The sequence below is a fragment of the Lissotriton helveticus genome, chromosome 5_1 (assembly GCF_964261635.1).
Source record: "Lissotriton helveticus chromosome 5_1, aLisHel1.1, whole genome shotgun sequence".
Taxonomy (NCBI): domain Eukaryota; kingdom Metazoa; phylum Chordata; class Amphibia; order Caudata; family Salamandridae; genus Lissotriton; species Lissotriton helveticus.
This window is the reverse complement of record NC_136065.1, coordinates 287,348,195-287,368,973: the sequence shown is the minus strand read 5'-3', so window position 1 is coordinate 287,368,973 and position 20,779 is coordinate 287,348,195. Positions and strand designations below refer to the sequence as shown.

General features: G+C 42.7%; 1 protein-coding gene across 1 annotated transcript in view; it reads right to left on the bottom strand.

The window, feature by feature from the left end:
* The window catches only part of LOC144752450 (uncharacterized), a 198,336-nt gene that overhangs the window by 25,548 nt on the left and 152,009 nt on the right, over positions 1-20,779 (bottom strand). The window contains exons 36-37 of the mRNA XM_078640374.1: positions 16,590-16,655; positions 202-249 (exon numbers count right to left, since the gene is read on the bottom strand). Coding sequence (XP_078496500.1) covers positions 202-249; positions 16,590-16,655 — 114 coding nt within the window. The remainder of the gene's footprint in view (positions 1-201; positions 250-16,589; positions 16,656-20,779) is intronic.

Here is a 20,779-nt window from a genome sequence, read left to right as displayed (position 1 = left end):
CATAAATGCAAGTCAGAAAATCATTTTAAGAAATAGAGCTATGGGAACACCTCCGCAAGAAATACAATTGGGTGACGGGAAATGGACAGGTGTATGAGTAGTTTAAAATTTTAAACTGATGCCATTTAGTTTCAAAGAACTGGGAAATGTTTTAGACTGTTATCATAACAGCAGTATAAATTCGAGAATAAAACTACTTACTGTGTCCTTTGTGCCCTCTTCACTATCCACTGCACCAGGAGGCAGACTCTAAAGGCAACAGAAAAAGTCAGAAAGAATTGTTATGAATGACAAACTATGAAAATGAATGTACAGATTTCACAAGTGCAATCATAGTCTCTATAAAACACATGACTGCAGTGGCACCTATATTTAGATAAGGCCAGCTCCACGTAAAAGTAGTGTTAAGTGTGATGAAAGGGGCTAAGACTGCATTTATGACAAAGTAATACATCATTGCAACATGCAAAATCTCATTCTTTTATAAACAACAAAAGCTTGAGCTAATTCCACATGTTTTTAAATGGATTTATATTATAATTTTTTTGTCCAAACAGTAATCATTACACCTTTTGATCATTCATTTAGTCACCTTCAAATGTTCCAGTAGAATACACTCATGTCTTGTACATTTTTAGGTTGACACACTGATAGAGCAAGAATTTGCATGTTACGCAACTTGCTTGAGTCATGAACCTCGAATCGGTCATAATCCGGTAACAAAATTTGTATGTTGTACTAATTTCCCTTTATTTTTGAATGTGCATGTATCTTAGAGATGCTTGCCTATGTGTTTTACTAATACAATGAATTTATGTTTCTAAAAATGGCCGCCGTTTAGAATATTGCTTCTGCGCATGCGTTAGTCACACTCACGTGACGTGACGTAATTGTGATTTGGAGGGAAAGGGTGCGCATGCGTAATAGCCACAAGATGGATGCTGTGTAATAACATGGTGAAGCTTGTGCAGATGCTCTTGTGTTATTGTGTATTGCACTAAACCATAACTGCATAGTATATTTTTATAGTGATAAGGCATAAGTACTCAATCATGTTATGTAGTTTATTCATTTATTTCTATGTTTTAATTTGTTTTCGCTTACTTTTCATGTACCGTGATAAACGGGGGGTCTGAATGGGTCGAAAGCCATCTTGAAGGTCTCTTCAGCGCATGACCGCGCAGCCCAGGGAGCAATAGCCTTGAGCGGTGGAACTCAGCCAGCTGGCAGCCAAAAGTCTGTTCTGATTGGTGTGTTAACCTAGCCTACTCTGGGACCAATCGAAATTGGGGATTCTGACACTTTGCAACATTGGGGGGTGGTACACTGACTCGAAAAGAGTATATCTAGCCTAGGTTTAGCTATAGAATTTGTCCGACTTGTCTGAATAGCTGACCTGTCACTGACCCAACGCACTCAATAGCTGACTGAATTTACAGAGCGCTGCGGAGCACTCTGTCCGAATTTGACCATAGACTTTTAAAGGCTTTACTAAACCTTAAGTGCTGGCGGAGCACTTTGCTGGGGAGTTCGCTAACCCAATCGGGGTTCTGACTGATAGCTGCAGAGAGGGTGGAGCGCAGGCGTTGCTTCCGAACTGCGGGTGCTGGTCGTACCTTGGTGGTCCTGTCCTGATCCTAATCTGGGTTTCCTGTCCTGTCCTGGGGTGTCCATTCTACACCTGTTGTCCCATTGATGACTACTATTCCTTGGGGTATTTCCTGTCCTTGACTGATCCGTGGCCAGGGTTGGTTTTCACACCATTCTAGGTAAATATATAGATAGGGCTGAAACTCTATACTGCACCTTTCTATTTTTCTGTCTTTGCTTCAATAAAGACATACCTTGCACATGTTATATTTTCCATGCTTTCCGCAGTCTGCCATATGAAAACCTATTTGCCTTGAATTTTCATAGCATGTTCCTATGTTACCTTACCTTTTAGAGCACATTATTTCCAATACTGTCTATGAATTATAAATGTGGTTTATAATTTTCTCCTGAATTCTATTCTTGAAATAATCATATTAGAATATTAGCGTGTTTCACTTTTACCCCTTTTGATAGACGTATAGGATTCCTAATTTCTACCCATTTTACTGAAGTACGTTCCAATAGTATAATTCTAGTACATGCAAATAGTTTACTCATTTATAGATGTCTATTCTTGAGTTTCAGTTTAAGACCACTTAGCGTGTTCCCTGTTTCTCCACTTACAAACTTAAATGATTACCCTTACATTGTTTCTTTATGGTTATGTTATTTTCGTTATCCTGATTATCGACTGTCTTTTGACTGTAAACCTTATGATTTCCGAAACTGATTTCTAGATAAAATTCTTAAAACTTCCCAGTTGTCCGTGGTCATTTGATGAATATCAAAGGTATTTAAAGTTGGGTTTGTATTTTGCCTGCCTTTCTTCACAGCTAGCTCCCTGATCCATTGTGGTCATAGGTACCCGTAACGGTGGATGGTAAGTCGGGTGCACCAGAATACAACAGGAAGGAATTAGGGTGCTGATGGTAGATTTGTGAGGTCGCCTGATTAATGTATATGGTGAATTGAAAGTTATGGGCCCGAAAACTATATGGTGAAATTATTGGTCAGGTGACCCCCCGATCTCTATCAGTATTTCTGGTAGCAGAGCTATGGTTAGGGACTAGTTAAAGTTAGGTAGGACTAGTTAAGCTAGATAAGTTAGATGCTGCTAAGTAACAAACCTTGTTGCTGCTAAGAGGGTAGGCAGTTCGGGTGAATTGATCGCTCACTTGAAATGTTTGCTTTGAAAAATTATGAAATGTTTTAAAATTGTTGTTCTTATTATTATACTGTTATATGCATTTATCCATTCATTAGTAAAACGTCTTTAGTGTTGTTGGGAATCCCCGGGGAATTGAATAGCGAGTGGTGAAGAGAATACACTTGCTTTGAGGTCACTGGCTTTAAGGAAAGTTGGTGCAGGTTAGGTAGAACTGGAAGCACTAACTAGGGTTTTTTCTGAATGTATGTTTGAATAAATGTTAGCAACGAGGTTCATTGGCAAAATTCCTATTGCGGCATAACCTAGTGAGGGTCACACCGGAAAAGTAGCAGGTTCATCGGAGCTTGGGTGAAAGCAAAGGGGTTCGCTGGTGAAACTCTAGACTTGGATATATCCCTGAAAAGTGGATGAGTCTAGAGAAGTAGCAGGTTCTTCAATGCTTGTGTGAAGGGTAGGCAGAAGAGATCTACCCGTAGCGTGTGAAAAGTAAATGGAAGTAGTTTACTTGCAGTGAAATAATTCTTTCCTGTCTAGACACTTGAGTACAGTGGCGAATGTGTATTCGTTGTAAAATAACCAAGCACTAGCACTTTAGAAAGAAATAAAGTTTCCGTTACCTTGTAAAGGAGGGAGTCAGTCGCGAAGCTGCTCTGACGTCACTCCGTGCCGCGCTGGGATTGGTAGACGCAGCGGGTGTGTAGCGGAGCTGGAATTGTAAAGGAGGGGTGAGTGCTGAAGCGTGAGAACCTGTCTCGCGAAAGGCCGCGCACCCATTGGTCGAAATATTTGAATTCGTGCATTTCATTTGTCGCACGAAAATAAGAAACGCACTAGGATTGGGAGCGACTTGTAAACAAAGCCGCTCGCAGAAGTCGTATGTGGCATTCGTCCAGACCGCATACTAGACCTGATCCACGGCATATGGGATTTGAGAACGATCAGTGGAAAGGTGTTAAAAACGACATTATGTATGGAAATAAAAGAAAAGTGTCTCTCGTAAAGAAAGTAAAGAATTACTTCAAAAAGGACAAACCGATTAGAACCAGAGAAGGTGTTGTCATTCCGCAACCGAATACTCCCGCATCTTTCATGATGTTTGATAAAGGGTACCACTCGTGTGTATGGTTGGAAAATTGGGTGGAGTACACGAAAGATGATGGAGTATTGGCTTTTCCGTTAGAAGGTACATTTAATGGCAGAATTCTATTTAATTTGAGAACCCGAATGAATGATTTACATCCCAGACCCAGATTAACGCAGTACGAAGCACTAGAGGAATGGGAAATCGAAGCTTTTGAAAGGGATAAGCCCCGAATGGATAAAGGGTTAACAAAATTTTATCCGAAACTGAAACAAGAGACTCGTGACAAAAAGATGAAACAGTGGAGACAGAATATGATTGTAGAAGGACTGTTTCCAATGATGCCAGCAGGGGGTCCTCCTGCAGGGGAAAAGAAGACTGAAAAGTGTAAGCATTGGGTGCCTATTGGAGAGTCGGATGATGAATTGTTAGATGACCTGTTTTTAAGAAGTCCACCTCCTTATAATGAAGGACACCGACCTTCTAGTGAGGGGGATAATTCTCGAAGACCTCCGCCCCAGGAAGAAGCCCGATCTGCCAGTGTGGGAGGGGGTTGCTTCATGCCTCCCTATACCGAGAGTTTAGGTCCCGTAGATACAAGGGATATTTATCCAAGAATGCCAGTTAGTGGGGACGCAAGATACTCCCGGGAAAGAGACTTTTGCCCTAGATCTCCCTATGAAGGTGAGGCAAGACCATCCGGTTCAGGAATACCGTTCCTAAACCCTCCATATGAGGAGGAACCCAGATCTCTAGGTACAGGTACTGTGCACCCTAGACCTAGTTATGGTGAAAGACCCAGAGAAACACCTCCCACTGCCCCGAGTTGTGCTCCGACTTTAACCCCACAAGTATTACACGACAATTCCGTCGAAAGGATATTGGAGGACAGAGAACGAGAAGCATTAGCTAAGCAGAGAGCTGCAATAGTTCAGAGGATTTCACAGTTAAATGCAAGCCCTGATTCTTTAACAATTCCGGTTACTATTGGACCAGTGGTTCCCTTGTATGGGGACCGACAGGGAAGTCCAAGAACTCCAGTCATTACCCCAGTTGTAGCCCAACCGAGATCAGAGCCCTTAATTATAGACGACTTAACAAGTGAATGTGAGTCTGAAGTGTTGCTAATGGATCTGCCCAATAGGGAACCAGGAAAAAGGATGCAGAAAAGACTTAGGGCCAGATGTAGGTCGGTCGGTAACGGCCGAAAATCGGTATTTTCGGCCGTTACCGACCGGTATTTCAGAAATGGTATGTAGGGGCATTATTTTACAGAATCGGTAAATTTACCGATTCGGTAAATTTACTGATTCTGTAAAATACCGAATCGGTATTTTTACCGATTCAGTAAATCTGAAATGTAGGTGGGACTCTTCTGAGTCCCACAAGCCTTACCAAATCGGTATTTTACCATCAAATCCAATTTGATGGTAAAATACCGATTCCGGTGTGCATGCACATGTGTGCATGCACACCTATGCCATATGACAGGCAGACCTGCCCTTAGGGCATGTATGCCTTCCACATGGCACCCGAGCCTGTTTTGGGGGGGCCAGAGGGTGTCAAAGTGACACCCCCTGCACCCTTGTGAAAGTCGGTATTTACCGATTCGGTAAATACCGAATCGGTAATGCCCGTTCATTCCTATGGGCCTCAAAGCCCATAGGAATGAATGGGCATTACCGATTCGGTATTTACCGAATCGGTAAATACCGAATTGTTCCGATTCGGTATTCCAGCACATCTGGAATACCTACATCTCCACCCCTCTGATTTACCGATTCTTAATTACCGAATCGGTAAAATTCGGTAATTAAGAATCGGTAAATCAATTCTACCTACATCTGGCCCATAATCCTTTTAATGTGAGGGAGATTCAAATGGAATCAACTTCGGGTACTAAGAGTGTCACGGTAGTAACTCCTGAAGAAATTGAGAGATGGAGTCGAGAATTAGAGAAACAAACTCTTCAGTCAAAACCTCTAGATCTTTACAAACTGAGAGTAGAAATAGAAGAACTTATGGCAGGAAATGTAGGATTAGATCGATTAGCTACCTACACAGAAGAAGAGCTGTTGTTTATCTGCAAGAGCCTTACTCGAAATGCCAGGGTACTCCATGAAAAGCTAACTGACACTGCAGCTAGTATGGGAATAGATATCTCGAAATCAAAGCCTTTGCAAAAGCCGTACAGAGCAGATTTCTCAGACAAGGATCTGGAAAACCTGAACATGTCAGGGAAGAAGGCACAGGTCAAGGAGTTATTGACAGTATTACAGAAATGGGGAGATGTGGACAGGTGGAAAGCCAGGTGGGCCAAAAAGAAACAGGAGGCTAGATCTAAACAAGTGACTCCTCAGTTCGTTCTAAAAGAAGCTGATAAACCAGAACAGTTATGTCCTATGCGTGAAGTGCCAGGTGGAAAATACGTACATGTTCCATGGTCCAGACAGGATATTGTGTCCTTTACAAATGATTTCCCAAAATTACGAGAGAAGCCTGTGGACTGGTACAGGCAGGTGGAAAGGATTGTAAAGGTTCAAAAATGCCTGTGGAAAGATTTGGATGGGTTCTTTGACATCGTAGTTCCGGTAGACTTATGGACCGAGTGTAAAATAGCCATAGCTTGGCCGAGTGAGCAGTACCCGAGGGACTCTGGAACAGGAGAACCCTCTAAAGAAGTGATGAGAAAATATGATCAAATGATTCAACATTTGAAGCTAAAGGTGCCCGCAAAGGAAACTGATTGGACAAAAATAGATAGAACCACGCAGGAAAGGGACGAGACTGTGCACTCCTTTTATGAAAGACTGTTACAGGTGTTTAAAACATACAGCGGTATAGATAACATCGAGATGAAGGACATGACCCACTTCATTTACAGGTTTGTAAACGGTTTAAGACCCGAAATTTGTCAGTGGATAAAAGATAACAAAATCTGTGGGCAGTCCAAGAAAAATAGATGAGGTCCTACGGTATGCAAAATCCTGTGAGGACGAGATGGCAGATAAGAAAAAGGCCCTCAAGGAAAAAGTGATGTGGGCACAGGTAAAGCTCGCAGAACAACACGAAAAGCAATTCAGTAAATTGAGTAAAGGTACCCAAAATCAAGGCCCTGGGGGTGGGGGAAAGCCAAAAGTAAAAATGAGCAGAGAAGAAGCAAAAAAGAAATTCCCTTGCCACCAGTGCGGGGAAATTGGACATTGGCGAGACGAGTGTCCGTATTTACAGCATGATAATACCCAAACCCCTGATTTAATTCCACAGACGCAGAATGAAAGACCAAGAAAGACCCAGCAGCAGGTAAAAACAATCCAAGTGCCCCGAGCGCCAAAACCTAGTTTTAAGGGAAAATCACCGCAGGGTGACGACATAGAAATCTGGGGAGGTAATGAGAACAGAAATGCAGCAACTTCGCAGTATTTGTTAAATGATACTTTTCTCTGTGACGACGAGTACTGACGGGGCCTGAGAGGGGAGGACAAGGAGTGTGTACTTGGCGCCTCCTTGCCGGTAGACCAGTCAGGGCCATACATTGAAGGAAAGGTTGATGGAAATGATGTCACCTTTCTGTTGGACACTGGTGCTACCCGTTCTACTGTGAGAACAGCGGACGTTCCAAACCTACCCCTCTCGGGAGAAGCAATCCAGGTTGTAGGTGTATCTAATCAATTGATTAGTACCCCAGTTACTGAGCCCATGGAGATTTCAATAGGGAACTTTAAAGAAATGCATAGATTTGTCGTTTGTGACACCAGTCCAGTAAACTTACTGGGACGTGATTTGTTGTGCAAAATGAACTGTACTATCTTTTGCACACCAAAAGGCGTTGAAATTCAGACCCCAGACGAAGATGGCATCTATAAATTAATGTTAATCAGACCTGACTCAGAGATTAAACGACTGACTGTACAAGACTTAACCGAAGAACTTCAAAAGACAGTGAAATCAGAAGTATGGGACTTCACTGGAAAGGATGTAGGATTAATGGCAAATGTAGATCCAATAAAAATAGCCATGAAAGAAAATGCAGTTTACCCTAATACCAAGCCTTACAGAATGAGTGCTGAAGTGAGAGCAGGAGTTGCCATTGAAATACAGAAATTACTAGAAGCAAACATCATACAAGAAGTGATGAGCAGTCCTTGTAATTCTCCAATAATTGGAATCAAGAAACATAGTGGCAAGTACAGAGTAGTGCAGGACCTGAGAAAGGTAAACAAAATCGTTGTTCCTTGCTGTCCTATTGTCCCGAACCCCGCAGTGATCCTGTATCAGATTCCTTGGGATGCTGAGTGGTTCACTGTGATTGACCTATGTCATGCATTCTTTTCGATCCCATTGCATCCAGATAGCAAATTTCTTTTCTCATTTGCTTTCAACAGTCACGTGTACGTTTGGAATAGGGTCCCCCAAGGGTACACAGAAAGCCCCTCTATCTTTAATCAGATCCTGAAAAAATGCCTCTAATCTTTAGTCTTACCTGGAAAGTCTGTTTTGGTACAATATATAGATGACCTTTTGGTGGCGTCTAAAAGTCATAGGGATTGTGTGATTGACACCATCGCCTTGCTGAATCACCTAGGTGAAAAGGGACATAAAGTGGCCCCTGAGAAATTGCAGTTCTGTTCCAAATCAGTGAAATATCTGGGACACCAGATAGAAAAAGGCATCAGAAAAGTCACTTCAGAGAGAGTCAGTATAATTCAAAAGATGCAGTTACCCCGTACTCAGAAAGAGATCAGAATGTTTCTTGGGGTTGTAGGTTACTGCAGGCAATGGATTGTGGGATTCGCAGTCCTAGCAAAGCCTTTGATAAATATGACCAGGAAAGGAGCAAAGGACCCAGTTGAATGGGATGATGAAAGTTTGACAGCATTCACTAAATTGCGAGACTGCCTGTGTACAGCTCCTGCTTTAGGAATGCCTGACTATTCTAAGGAGTTTGCCCTGTTCTGTGACACACGAGACAATTGTGCATTGTCAGTCTTAACCCAGGAGCATGGGTTGATTAGACGCCCAGTGGCATATTTTTCTGCTACTTTGGATCCAGTGGCTGCTGGATTACCTGGATGTCTGAAAGCAGTAGCTGCCACTTGCACACGCTTAGAGCAGAGTGAATCCATTATAATGGGACATCCTGTAACTGTATATGTTCCACATGCAGTTGTAATTTTACTGACACGAACAAAGACCCAGTATCTTACCCCTAGTCGGCTGACTAAATACGAGAGGATTCTCGTGGGTGCTGCAAATGTAGTTATTACTCGATGTAATATACTGAACCCAGCCACCCTACTCCCTGACTCAATGGTTGTAGAAGACCAAGGAGCAAACGAGCATGACTGCATTGACCTGACAGAATTCAGTACCAAACCTCGCCCAGACATTAAGGAAACCCCTTTGCCTGTACATGATGAGCAATGGTTTGTGGATGGCTCATGTATGAGACACGAACTTGTAGGCCTAAGCGCTGCTTATGCTGTAGTCTCTTTAACTAACATTAAAGAAGCGTCATGTTTATTCGGAGTAAAGTCTGCACAGGTAGCCGAATTGATAGCATTGATAAGAGCTTGCAAATTGGGAAAAGACAAAAAGATTTTCTGCCTGTGTATACTGACAGTCAGTACTGTTACGGGGTTGTGCATGACTTTGGCCAATTATGGCTGCAAAGAGAATTCCTGACTTCATCAGGTACCCCCATTCGGAATGGAGGGGTTGTACAAAATTTACTGGAAGCAATCCAATTACCAAAAGAATTGGCAGTAGTCAAATGTGTTGCCCATAAAAGAGGCCTTGACGCTGTATCTTTGGGAAATGATTTTGCTGATCGAGTGGCAAAACAATGTGCTATGGATCGCATGTCAATAAATATCAGACTGGGAGGGACTGGAAACAGCTGCCAGCTTATGATGTTTGAAGAAGTACCTACCTGGGATGAAGTGAGAGAATGGCAGCATGCTGTGCCTTGGGAAGAGAAAGAGAAGTGGAAGGAACTTGGTTGTCGACCAAGGAGTGAGGATGGTGTCATTGTGGGCCCAAAGGGTATGCCTGTGTTACCTAGACACCTGCTCTCCTCTATGGCAAGATTAATACATGGAAGTTCACACACTGGTAGGGATGCCATGGTTCTGGTGTTTCAACAGACCTGGTTTAATCCGAAGTTCAGGAAGGTAGCAGAATCACTCTGCCAGAGGTGCCTGACATGCCAACAGTTCAACGCTGGTAAAAGAACAGTAGTTGAACTAGGGAAAATTGGAAGGTCAGGGGGTCCCTTTGTAAGAATTCAGATTGACTTCATCACCATGCCTCGTTGTGAGGGAAAAAGATATGTCCTTGTCATTGTCTGCCTGTTTTCAAAATGGGTGGAAGCTTACCCTGCCCCACAGAATGATGCCATAACTGTAGCCAAACTGTTACTGAAAGAGTTGATATCTAGGTTCGGGGTTCCAGTCATGATTGACTCAGATAGAGGCGGACATTTTCAGAATGAGATACTGGCTCAGCTCTGTAAAGCATTTGGAATCACACAAAAGCTGCACTGTGCACATCGTCCAGAGGCTTCTGGAGTAGTAGAACAAATAAATGGCACTATAAAATCGAGATTAGCAAAAATGTGTGACTCTACTGGCATGAATTGGATTACTGCTTTGCCTCTTGTTCTGATGGGACTCAGAAGTATTCCAGATCGGAAAACAGGCCTGAGCCCCCATGAAATCCTAATGGGAAGAGTGATGAGACAAGCATGGGTACCAGGATACAAACTGTTAAGCATTTCTGATGATTTGGTACTTGAATACTGCAAGCAACTAGGTGACCAAGTGCGTTCTATCTCTCGCCAGATTGGGGAAGACGCCGTCGCCAACCCGACAACTCCAGTTCACAAATTGGTTCCTGGTGACTGGGTTAGAATCAAGAAGCATACTCGTTCGAGTTGCCTTGAACCAAGGTGGGGAGAAAAACGCCAGATAATACTGGTGACCACGACAGCAGTGAAGTGTGCAGGCGTTCCCAAGTGGATCCATGCCAGCCATACACAGAAAGTAGTTCCAGACGAGGAACCTGGAGCTGAAGGTTGTCCAGCTGAGGGGTCTGCAGATGTTGGTCCTGAAGTAGCTGATGACGAACAACCGAGCACCAGCCAAGATGATTGGATACCCATAATCGACTTAACTGAAGACCCAATAAGAACAAGAGAGCGAACCCAAGAAGATAGAGAGTGGAATAGAGAGGAAGAGATAGGCACAGGCGAAGACCCTCAGATCATTGAGATTCACATCAAATCTGAGGACGAAGAGGGAGGTCAGACAGGGACAGAACAAGTGATCGATACTCCTCCACTGACTCCTGAAATTGAAAAGGGACAGACTAGAACTAGTACAAAAGTTCGAGCAGAAGAAAATCAAGAGATCGAAGTGCTTGAACAGGATCAGATAGAATTAGAAGAACGTGTTCAGGACACAGAAACAGAGACATTCGAAAGCCAAAATCAAAATTCACCTGAACCAGGCCAGCTTAGTAACCAGGCAGAAGAAATAGATACAAGACCTGGGATTAGTCAGATAGGAAGGGAAGAGACAGAAACAGAAGTGCCACAAACAAACAAAAATAAAAGAGCATTAGAAGAAAGCCAAAACACAGTGCCGACTAAAAGACTCAAGAAAAAGAAAAATATTGAACCGGGATTTATTAAGAACTGAGACTGAGAATAAAAACAGTAGAAGAAAAACTTGCAGAAAGAAGAAAAAGTCCTCGAATTTCAGAACAAGCTGGAGAAAGCTCCAAAAGAAGGAGTGACCAAATAAAAAGACTGAACGAGAAATACCAAGATCCTGAATGTACATTTTTAATTTTGGAGGATTTTGAGGATCTTGATTTAACTGACGAAAGTGACGGAGAACCGATTGAGGATCAGTCCACAGAAGAGGAAGACGAATTAACTTGAAGTTGCACAAAGTAAGCTAACTGTGCAAAGTTACAGAGAGGGGTTGAGAAATCTTCTTCTGAACGGAAAATGTCTGATTCAAACGTGAATGGAAGGCCTAGTCGCAGTTGTTGCAAAAAATGCTGCAAAGTATGTATATGTAGTATAGCTATAGTGATAATGATTTGGATAGGACTAACAGTTTTCATTCCTTTTATGGTAAGCAAAAATACTAATATTGACCCTACTCAGACTGTGACTACTGACACTGAATAACTGACAACACGAAGTATAGAAAGACGTGAAAAAGCACTCAGACAAACAAAACGAGACTTAGAAGCATCAGATGAGGAAGGACTACATTACCACGGAGTTAGAAACCAGACACAATTAAATGTTTTCGCTAATCTTTTAGTGCACTATGTAGAAACTATGGAAATAGAAGACTGCTATGTCTGCATGAAGCTACCTACTTCTGTAGCTGAAGGCGTGACTTATCATCACCTACCTCTGACCTATGGAATTTCCTGTAGCATTTTAGCTAGTTTATTTTACAAAAGAGGACCGTTACAGTACTACTATTCTAATTCAGACGTGATATTTTCTGAACTTCCTATACATGGAAATCTGAATCCTGTACATACCAAAAGTGACGTTACACGTTATATGGGAGAATACTTTCTGACTATAGGTACTATAGATTTAAATGAAGCACACAGAGACAACTTGACCTGTTCTTTACATGAACAAGAAACAATATTTTAAACATGGCAGAGAAAAGAAGGGAGAGTTTCCAAAGAAAGGCAAATGACAGGAGACAGAAAACTCCTAAATGGGCTGAAAATGTGGAAGGCAACTCAAATGGTGGGAGTGGTCCTGCTCTGTTGCTGGATTTCGAAAGAAAAGGGAAACTTTGTCTTCATCGCGAGAAGACTAGTTATTATAATAACATTTTCATTGGTTCCAGTCAATGTGAACACAATTACAAGGTAATTGGAGGTTGGGGTTTAAAAAATGGGTCAGAACCTGTGTTTCCCGGAATTTATTATATATGTGGAAACAAGGCTTATTTCAAATTGCCGGATCACTGGTATGGAAGCTGCTACTTTGGCATTGTTTTCCCGAAAATATACCATGTGAAAGAAATTGCTGGAAGCAATGAAAACACTAATGGCTTAGTGCGTAGTAGAAGAGAAAGTGTAGGTGAAATAATGGGTAGTATTTTTAGTGCACTGATACCTGGAGTGGGAGTGGTTCTGAACACTCACAGAATTTGCAAATTATCCACAATAGTGGATGTGTTGTCTACTGACACAGCTAATGGATTCCTGCTGGTCAATACCGAAATGGTTGCGATCAGATCAATGGTTTTGCAGAACAGACTTGCGCTAGACACTTTATTAGCAAAAGAGGGCGGAGTCTGCCGGATGCTGAAGGCGCAACATTGTTGCACTTACATACCGGACAAAAGTGTACAGATCAAAAGATATGTGAAAAACATTACTAATTTGGAAAAGGAACTCAAACCACTGGAGGTTGACAGTGCCTGGAAGAGACTTGTAGATGGTCTCTCCAATGTAGGTCATTGGTTTGCCAATTTAGGTAGAAATTTATTGTTTAAGCTACTGATGCCAATTGGAGTGATAGGTCTCCTCATACTCCTCATATTCATCTGTTGCAAATGTCACAAACACACAAAGAAGTACACGGTGGATAGAAGGGGTGTGAAACGGAGTGTGGATGAGCTTGAACTGGAAGAAATGAATAATCAGATTTACAAAAAGGTGAAAAATTCTCACCCTGATAAAGATGTGAAAGAGAAATTGAATCACTTGTTGGAAGAGATTGAGATGCATAAGGTGTGAGAAAAGTTGGCATCTGATTCCATTTTTGTTTGTGATGATAGTAAATATCATCAAAGAGGGGATTGATAGAGCAAGAATTTGCATGTTACGCAACTTGCTTGAGTCATGAACCTCGAATCTGTCATAACCCGGTAACAAAATGTGTATGTTGTACTAATTTCCCTTTATTTTTGAATGTGTATGTATCTTAGGGATGCTTGCCTATGTGTTTTACTAATATGATTAATTTATGTTTCTAAAAATGGCCGCTGTTTAGAATATTGCTTCTGCGCATGCGTTAGTCACACTCACGTGACGTGACGTAATTGTGATTCGGAGGGAAAGGGTGCGCATGCGTAATAGCCACAAGATGGATGCTGTGTAATAACATGGTGAAGTTTGTGCAGATGCTCTCGTGTTATTGTGTATTGCACTAAACCATAACTGCATAGTATATTTTTATAGTGATAAGGCATAAGTACTCAATCATGTTATGTAGTTTATTCATTTATTTCTATGTTTTAATTTGTTTTCGCTTACTTTTCATGTACCGTGATAAACGGGGGGTCCGAATGGGTCGAAAGCCATCTTGAAGGTCTCTTCTGCGCATGACCGCGCAGCCCAGGGAGCAATAGCCTTGAGCGGTGGAACTCAGCCAGCTGGCAGCCACAGACAAGATGCTCCTGAGAAAACCACCTCTGACCCAGGAGGATGGAGAAATTGTGTTCCTAACTTGATACATTGTAAACTCTGTATTGTATTCTGTGTTACTTGTCTGTGGGAAACCTAAACTGGCTAGGCGGTACCCTAGAATGTAAATCAGGCCTTAGAAAAGTCTGTTCTGATTGGTGTGTTAACTTAGCCTACTTTGGGACCAATCGAAATTGGGGATTCTGACACTTTGCAACATTGGGGGGTGGTACACTGACCCGAAAATAGTATATCTAGCCTAGGTTTAGCTATAGAATTTGTCCGACTTGTCTGAATAGCTGACCTGTCACTGACCCAACGCACTCAATAGGTGACTGAATACAGAGGTGCTGCGGAGCACTCTGTCCGAATTTGACCATAGACTTTTAAAGGCTTTACTAAACCTCAAGTGCTGGCGGAGCACTTTGCTGGGGAGTTCGCTAACCCAATCGGGGTTCTGACTGATAGCTGCAGAGAGGGTGGAGCGCAGGCGTTGCTTCCGAACTGCGGGTGCTGGTCGTGCCTTGGTGGTCCTGTCCTGATCCTAATCTGGGTTTCCTGTCCTGTCCTGGGGTGTCCATTCTGCACCTGTTGTCCCATTGATGACTACTATTCCTTGGGGTATTTCCTGTCCTTGACTGATCTGTGGCCAGGGTTGGTTTTCACACCATTCTAGGTAAATATATAGATAGGGCTGAAACTCTATACTGCACCTTTCTATTTTTCTGTCTTTGCTTCAATAAAGACATACCTTGCACATGTTATATTTTCCATGCTTTCCGCAGTCTGCCATATGAAAACCTATTGCCTTGAATTTTCATAGCATGTTCCTATGTTACCTTACCTTTTAGAGCACATTATTTCCAATACTGTCTATGAATTATAAATGTGGTTTATAATTTTCTCCTGAATTCTATTCTTGAAATAATCATATTAGAATATTAGCGTGTTTCACTTTTACCCCTTTTGATAGACGTATAGGATTCCTAATTTCTACCCATTTTCATGAAGTACGTTCCAATAGTATAATTCTAGTACATGCAAATAGTTTACTCATTTATAGATGTCTATTCTTGAGTTTCAGTTTAAGACCACTTAGCGTGTTCCCTGTTTCTCCAGTTACAAACTTAAATGATTACCTTTACATTGTTTCTTTATGGTTATGTTATTTTCGTTATCCTGATTATCGACTGTCTTTTGACTGCAAACCTTATGATTTCCGAAACTGATTTCTAGATAAAATTCTTAAAACTTCCCAGTTGTCCGTGGTCATTTGATGAATATCAAAGGTATTTAAAGTTGGGTTTGTATTTTGCCTGCCTTTCTTCACAGCTAGCTCCCTGATCCATTGTGGTCATAGGTACCCGTAACGGTGGATGGTAAGTCGGGTGCACCAGAATACAACAGGAAGGAATTAGGGTGCTGATGGTAGATTTGTGAGGTCGCCTGATTAATGTATATGGTGAATTGAAATTTATGGGCTCGAAAACTATATGGTGAAATTATTGGTCAGGTGACCCCCCGATCTCTATCAACACTACTCATGCAAATGTCATAAAACCTTTGGAAACACTATTTCTGTTTTGTGCACACCAGTCTAACCTACAAATTGTGTTAATACCTTAAATACAATGTGTGGGAATCCTATTAGTAATTCATGGTACTGTTACTTATTTTTGTGACTCTCCAAAAGGTGTAGGAATGAGCACTGAACACCAATAATAATTCATTCCACATAATGAGTACGTGAATATGGAAGTCTCCGGTTTTTCTGAGACAAAATAACCTGAAACTGAGTTTTTGGAATGAGAATACATATCCACAAATCATAAAACAGCAGCTCAGAGGATGACAATGTATTTGAAAGGCCACATGTAGAAAAAGATGAAAAATGAGATTTGACAGATGGAACCTTATATCTCAGGGTTGGACTGCACTGTAGAAGCAGTAGTGAAACAGTGGATAAAGACTGACCACACCACATCATTGAGATGTAAATAGGTTAGACAAAGGGAATAGTCTGGGACAGTTTTTATTGTGTACCAAAACCAATGCCCAAGGCAAAGGTCTCTATGTGCTCTGCATTGTGTGCATCAGCAAAGCCAAGAAGGTCCATACAATGAAGAATTTAACAAAGGAACCAAGGGAACCAGGTCCTTGTCTATGGTAGATGATGGTCAAAATTTGTCTCTACCTCTCCCTTTGTGTGATAAGCATCAGTGCCTCAGTGCCGAACATGATATCTTTAAGATTTGCACAAATGCATTTCAACAGGCTCAGTATGCTAACCTGTTTAATTGATGTGTCCTCAGTTTCTTGATCCGGCCTCTGGATGGCAATATCAGGAGTTGGTGGCTGGAGGAAACAAAAAAGAAATACCTTTAACATTTACAACAAGACTCAATTAGGTGTGCTCCTTATATCCACTTTACTTTCACAAATCCATCAAAATTGATCTGTGATGAATACTGGTTGTCTGATGCCATTGACCTTTTTTCATTGGTGACAGAGACATGAGTGAAGGCCAAACAGTAATTTTAAGAAATGGAGTTATGTCAATACCATTGCAAATGTATTGCGACTTATATAGCGCACGTATCACCCGAAGGCATCAAGGCGCTTGCTTAGGGAACCCATCCTGGTATTCCCCTGTGAGATACCCCGGCAGGGTATCCACAAGATGAAAGCCAGGCATCCCGCCGCGAGGGGCCGTAGTGGAGATTAAGCAAGCTATTGCCCAGAGTCGCAGAGTGTGACCCCGTGAGTCGAGTAGGCACGGAGCGAGAATTGTCGAGTCCGTGGAATTTTTGAGCCCGAGTTCCGCCGAGGCGGGGAATTGAACCCTGGTCCACGGCCGATCTCAGCTTCCGGGTCTGCCGCCTCTAACCACTGAGCCACGCTTCTCCAAAGGAAACACCCTTCGGCCCCCTGGTTTTCAGATTCCCTTAGACTGTTCAGGCAGGAGTGCAGGAAGCAAGAAAGACTTTGGAGGTCCCATCTTGATCCCAATGAAAGATCTAAACACAAGGGTATGCTTAAAGGATACAAAGCTGCAGTTTTGGCAGAAAAGATGGCATACTTTACCAATCTGACGGCCTCCCTTAGCTCGCCTAGAGAGCTATTTAAAATCGTTGATTCCCTATCCCTTGCTCAACTCCCTGACCCCATTGTGGCAACCCAAGAGCTGTGTAATCAGATCTCCACCTTCTTTCACACCAAAATCATGGATATCTACACAGCCCTGGAAGCACTCATCTTAATCTTGAGGCCGCCCCTCCCCCGGCCACTTCCTCCCTTCAGGATCCGACGACCCTGCCTCTCGGCAGCCTGTCCAATTTTCCTCCTCTTACCCTGGAACTCCTCAATCAACTCCTTGATAAGCTTAAATCTGGATCCCCTTTGGACCCTTGTCCTTTAAAGACCTTGAAGGAGTGTAGAGAGGTTTTGTTACCCCCTTTTCTGGAGATAATGAACCAAGCAATTTCCAAGGGTGTTTTCCCCGCACCTTAGAAAATGGCCACTGTCAAACCACTCTTGAAGAAGGCTACCCTAGATCCTACTATCCTAAAAAACTTCCGTCCAATATCCCTGCTCCCTGCTCCCACCAAGATGCTCGAGGCCCATCTTAACTTTCATCTAAGTGCCTTCCTAGATAAATTCTGCCTGCTAGATTCTTCTCAGCATGGCTTCTGGAAGGCGCACAGTACGGAGTCAGCTCTCACAGTGGTGCTTAACAACATTCGCACCAAGGTCGACAGTGGTCAGACTACCCTACTGATCCTGCTCGACCTTACAGCCGCATTTGACACCCTGTCCCCCTCTATCCTGGTCTCCCGTCTTAGTGAGATGGGAGTAGATGGGTCCGCCCTGAGCGTCTTGGCGTCGTTTCTTAACCAGCGCAAGCAGAGGGTCAAACTGGGTGACTTCCTCTCCCCCGCTAAGCCTGTGCAGTGTGGGGTCCCTCAGGGCTCATCCCTGAGCCCTACACTCTTTAACATCTATGTGGCCCCACTTGCCAGGCTAGTAAGATCGTTCGGATTGGAAGTACTATCGTACGCTGACGACACCCAGATCATGGTTTCCCTCACTCAACCTGTGGAGACTGAGGCCTCAAACTTTAGGAACTGCATGGAAGCCATGGCAGGCTGGATGACCAAAAATGTCCTCAAATTAAATGCGGAAAAGACAGAGGTCCTTGTTTTTGGAGGTAAACAGGAGGTCTGGTCGGCTGACTGGTGGCCATCTGCCCTTGGAACCTGCCCTACACCCACCCTTGCAGCTCGCAATCTGGGTGTAATACTCGATACCACACTTTCCTTCAACAAGCAAGTCAATAGGACCGTTTCCACCTGCTGTGGGGTCCTAAGGATATTGAGAAAACTCTCACATTACCTCTCCCTGGATGCTAGGAAACAACTTTCGGTTGCCCTTATATCCTCACGCCTAGATTACTGTAATGCTCTTTATCTGGGCATAAATAAGAGGCTGGTCTAACGTTTACAAGTTGTGCAGAATGCACAAGCCAGGTTTGTTGTTAACGCCCCGAGAAGATCATCAGGCTCTTCTATCAGAAAAAACCTTCATTGGCTCCCTATGCAGTCTAGGATAAACTTTAAGGTTCTATGTCTCACCCACTGTACTCTCCATGGATCCGGTGCAGAAGACATCAGGTCTCTTGTGTCTCTCTATACCCCTGGCAGGGCTCTGCGCTCTGCCAACAAGAACCTTCTGTCAGTCCCCCGGACTGTGAAGGCCAGATGGGAAGGGAAGGCCTTCTTTGCCCTTGCCCCGAAACTCTGGAACTTACTTCCAAACGAACTCAAGGGACTTGTGTCGCTCGCTCCCTTCCGCAAAGTCTTAAAGACCTGGCTCTACACAGGAGCCTACCTATAGGCTACCTCCAGCTTTATCTTTTATTCAGCTATTCCATCTTATGCGCCTTGATGCCTTTGGGCTAAGTTGCGCTATACAAATTTTACTTCATTCATTCATTCATTCATTTATTCATTCATTCACTGATGGGAAATGGATAACTGTATGAGAACTCCAAGACTTGTTTTGGTATACAATCATTTTTGAAAGAGCAGATGTCATGGACAGGTCATAACAACCTGGCAAAAGTATACAATACTATATATACCAACTGGGGATAAAGGGCAAAAGTGGTGAATCAGGGGTTACGTGAAGGGGGTGAAATATGGTATATAGAGGTAAAGGAGTTAAGAGTCAAGGGGAGTTAGGGGGATGAAAATATGCATGAATGACAGTAAATGGCCTTTAGAGTGGCAATATGTAACAAGGTGAACAGCCATGCAATGGTACTCAGTTTTTAATAAATCCTCTCTGAGCCACTTAATCTACACTGAACTGGGAACAATGTTAGATTTTAGTATAAAAATAGTATAAATATTAGAGAAGTAATTGCTTACTATGCCCCTCATGACCTTTTTCCTATCCACTACAGTTGGAGGGTGACTTTAATGGTAAAAGAGATAGTCAAAAAGAGTTCTCCATGAAAGACAAACTATGGTAGTTATTGAAAGTTTTCTCAGGTGCATTTTTAGTCTCTCTGACCAAATCAAGTGCAGTGGTGTCCTTATGTCCACAAGGGCAGGCCCATATAAAAGCAGTGTTGGACATGCTGTAAGGGTATTATACTACATTTGTGAACCAATAATACAGCATTACATAATATGGAAGATAATCATTGTATCACCAACAACAGTTAATGCTAATTCTACATTGTTTCCGAAAATTAATTTTTATTATCTTGTTACGTCAAGCAGAAATCATATATAGTTCTGCCGCTCATGTCGAAGCCCTTACCAAAGCCATCAAGTGCAAATAAAAAAAAGTTCTATTTGCACCCTCCTACATCTCTAACAATAATCATCAGTTGGCATTGTAGAATGTTTGATGATGAGGGTTCTTAGATATATTATGCCGTAATTCACCGGGTGGCCCATTTAGGTTACTCAAACTGAAAGCACTCATGTCTTGTACATGTTTACATGGAGCGTTCGGACTTTGAAATGTCAGCAAAACTTGTGGGAATTCTCTTTCTGCATGGAACTCCCCATTCTGAGCTATGACTGTGTTAAAATCTGAATTTGTGGTACTGTCACTCATTTCATATGAATCCCCAAGCGAATTTAAAAATTCATGGTATGAATAGTAAACACGACTATTAATACATTCCCTATTATGAGTGCTCGTCAATATACTAGCCTCAGGTTTCACTGTGGCAAAATAGCAAGGATGGCTCACCTGTAAGCGCGGGTACAGCCCGCAGTGCCACGGGACAGTTGACTCGATCCAAGTCCCCTGTGTTGAGGCAGGCGTCTGTCCCTAATCACACAGTGGTCCGCACACCTTGCAGCGAGTCAGCATGCCTCAGCAGCCCCTGTGCACCACAGCTGCAGCCACAAGACTGCAGTAGCCACAGCAGCACCCAACCCAGGGCGGGCAGCCTCTCCCCT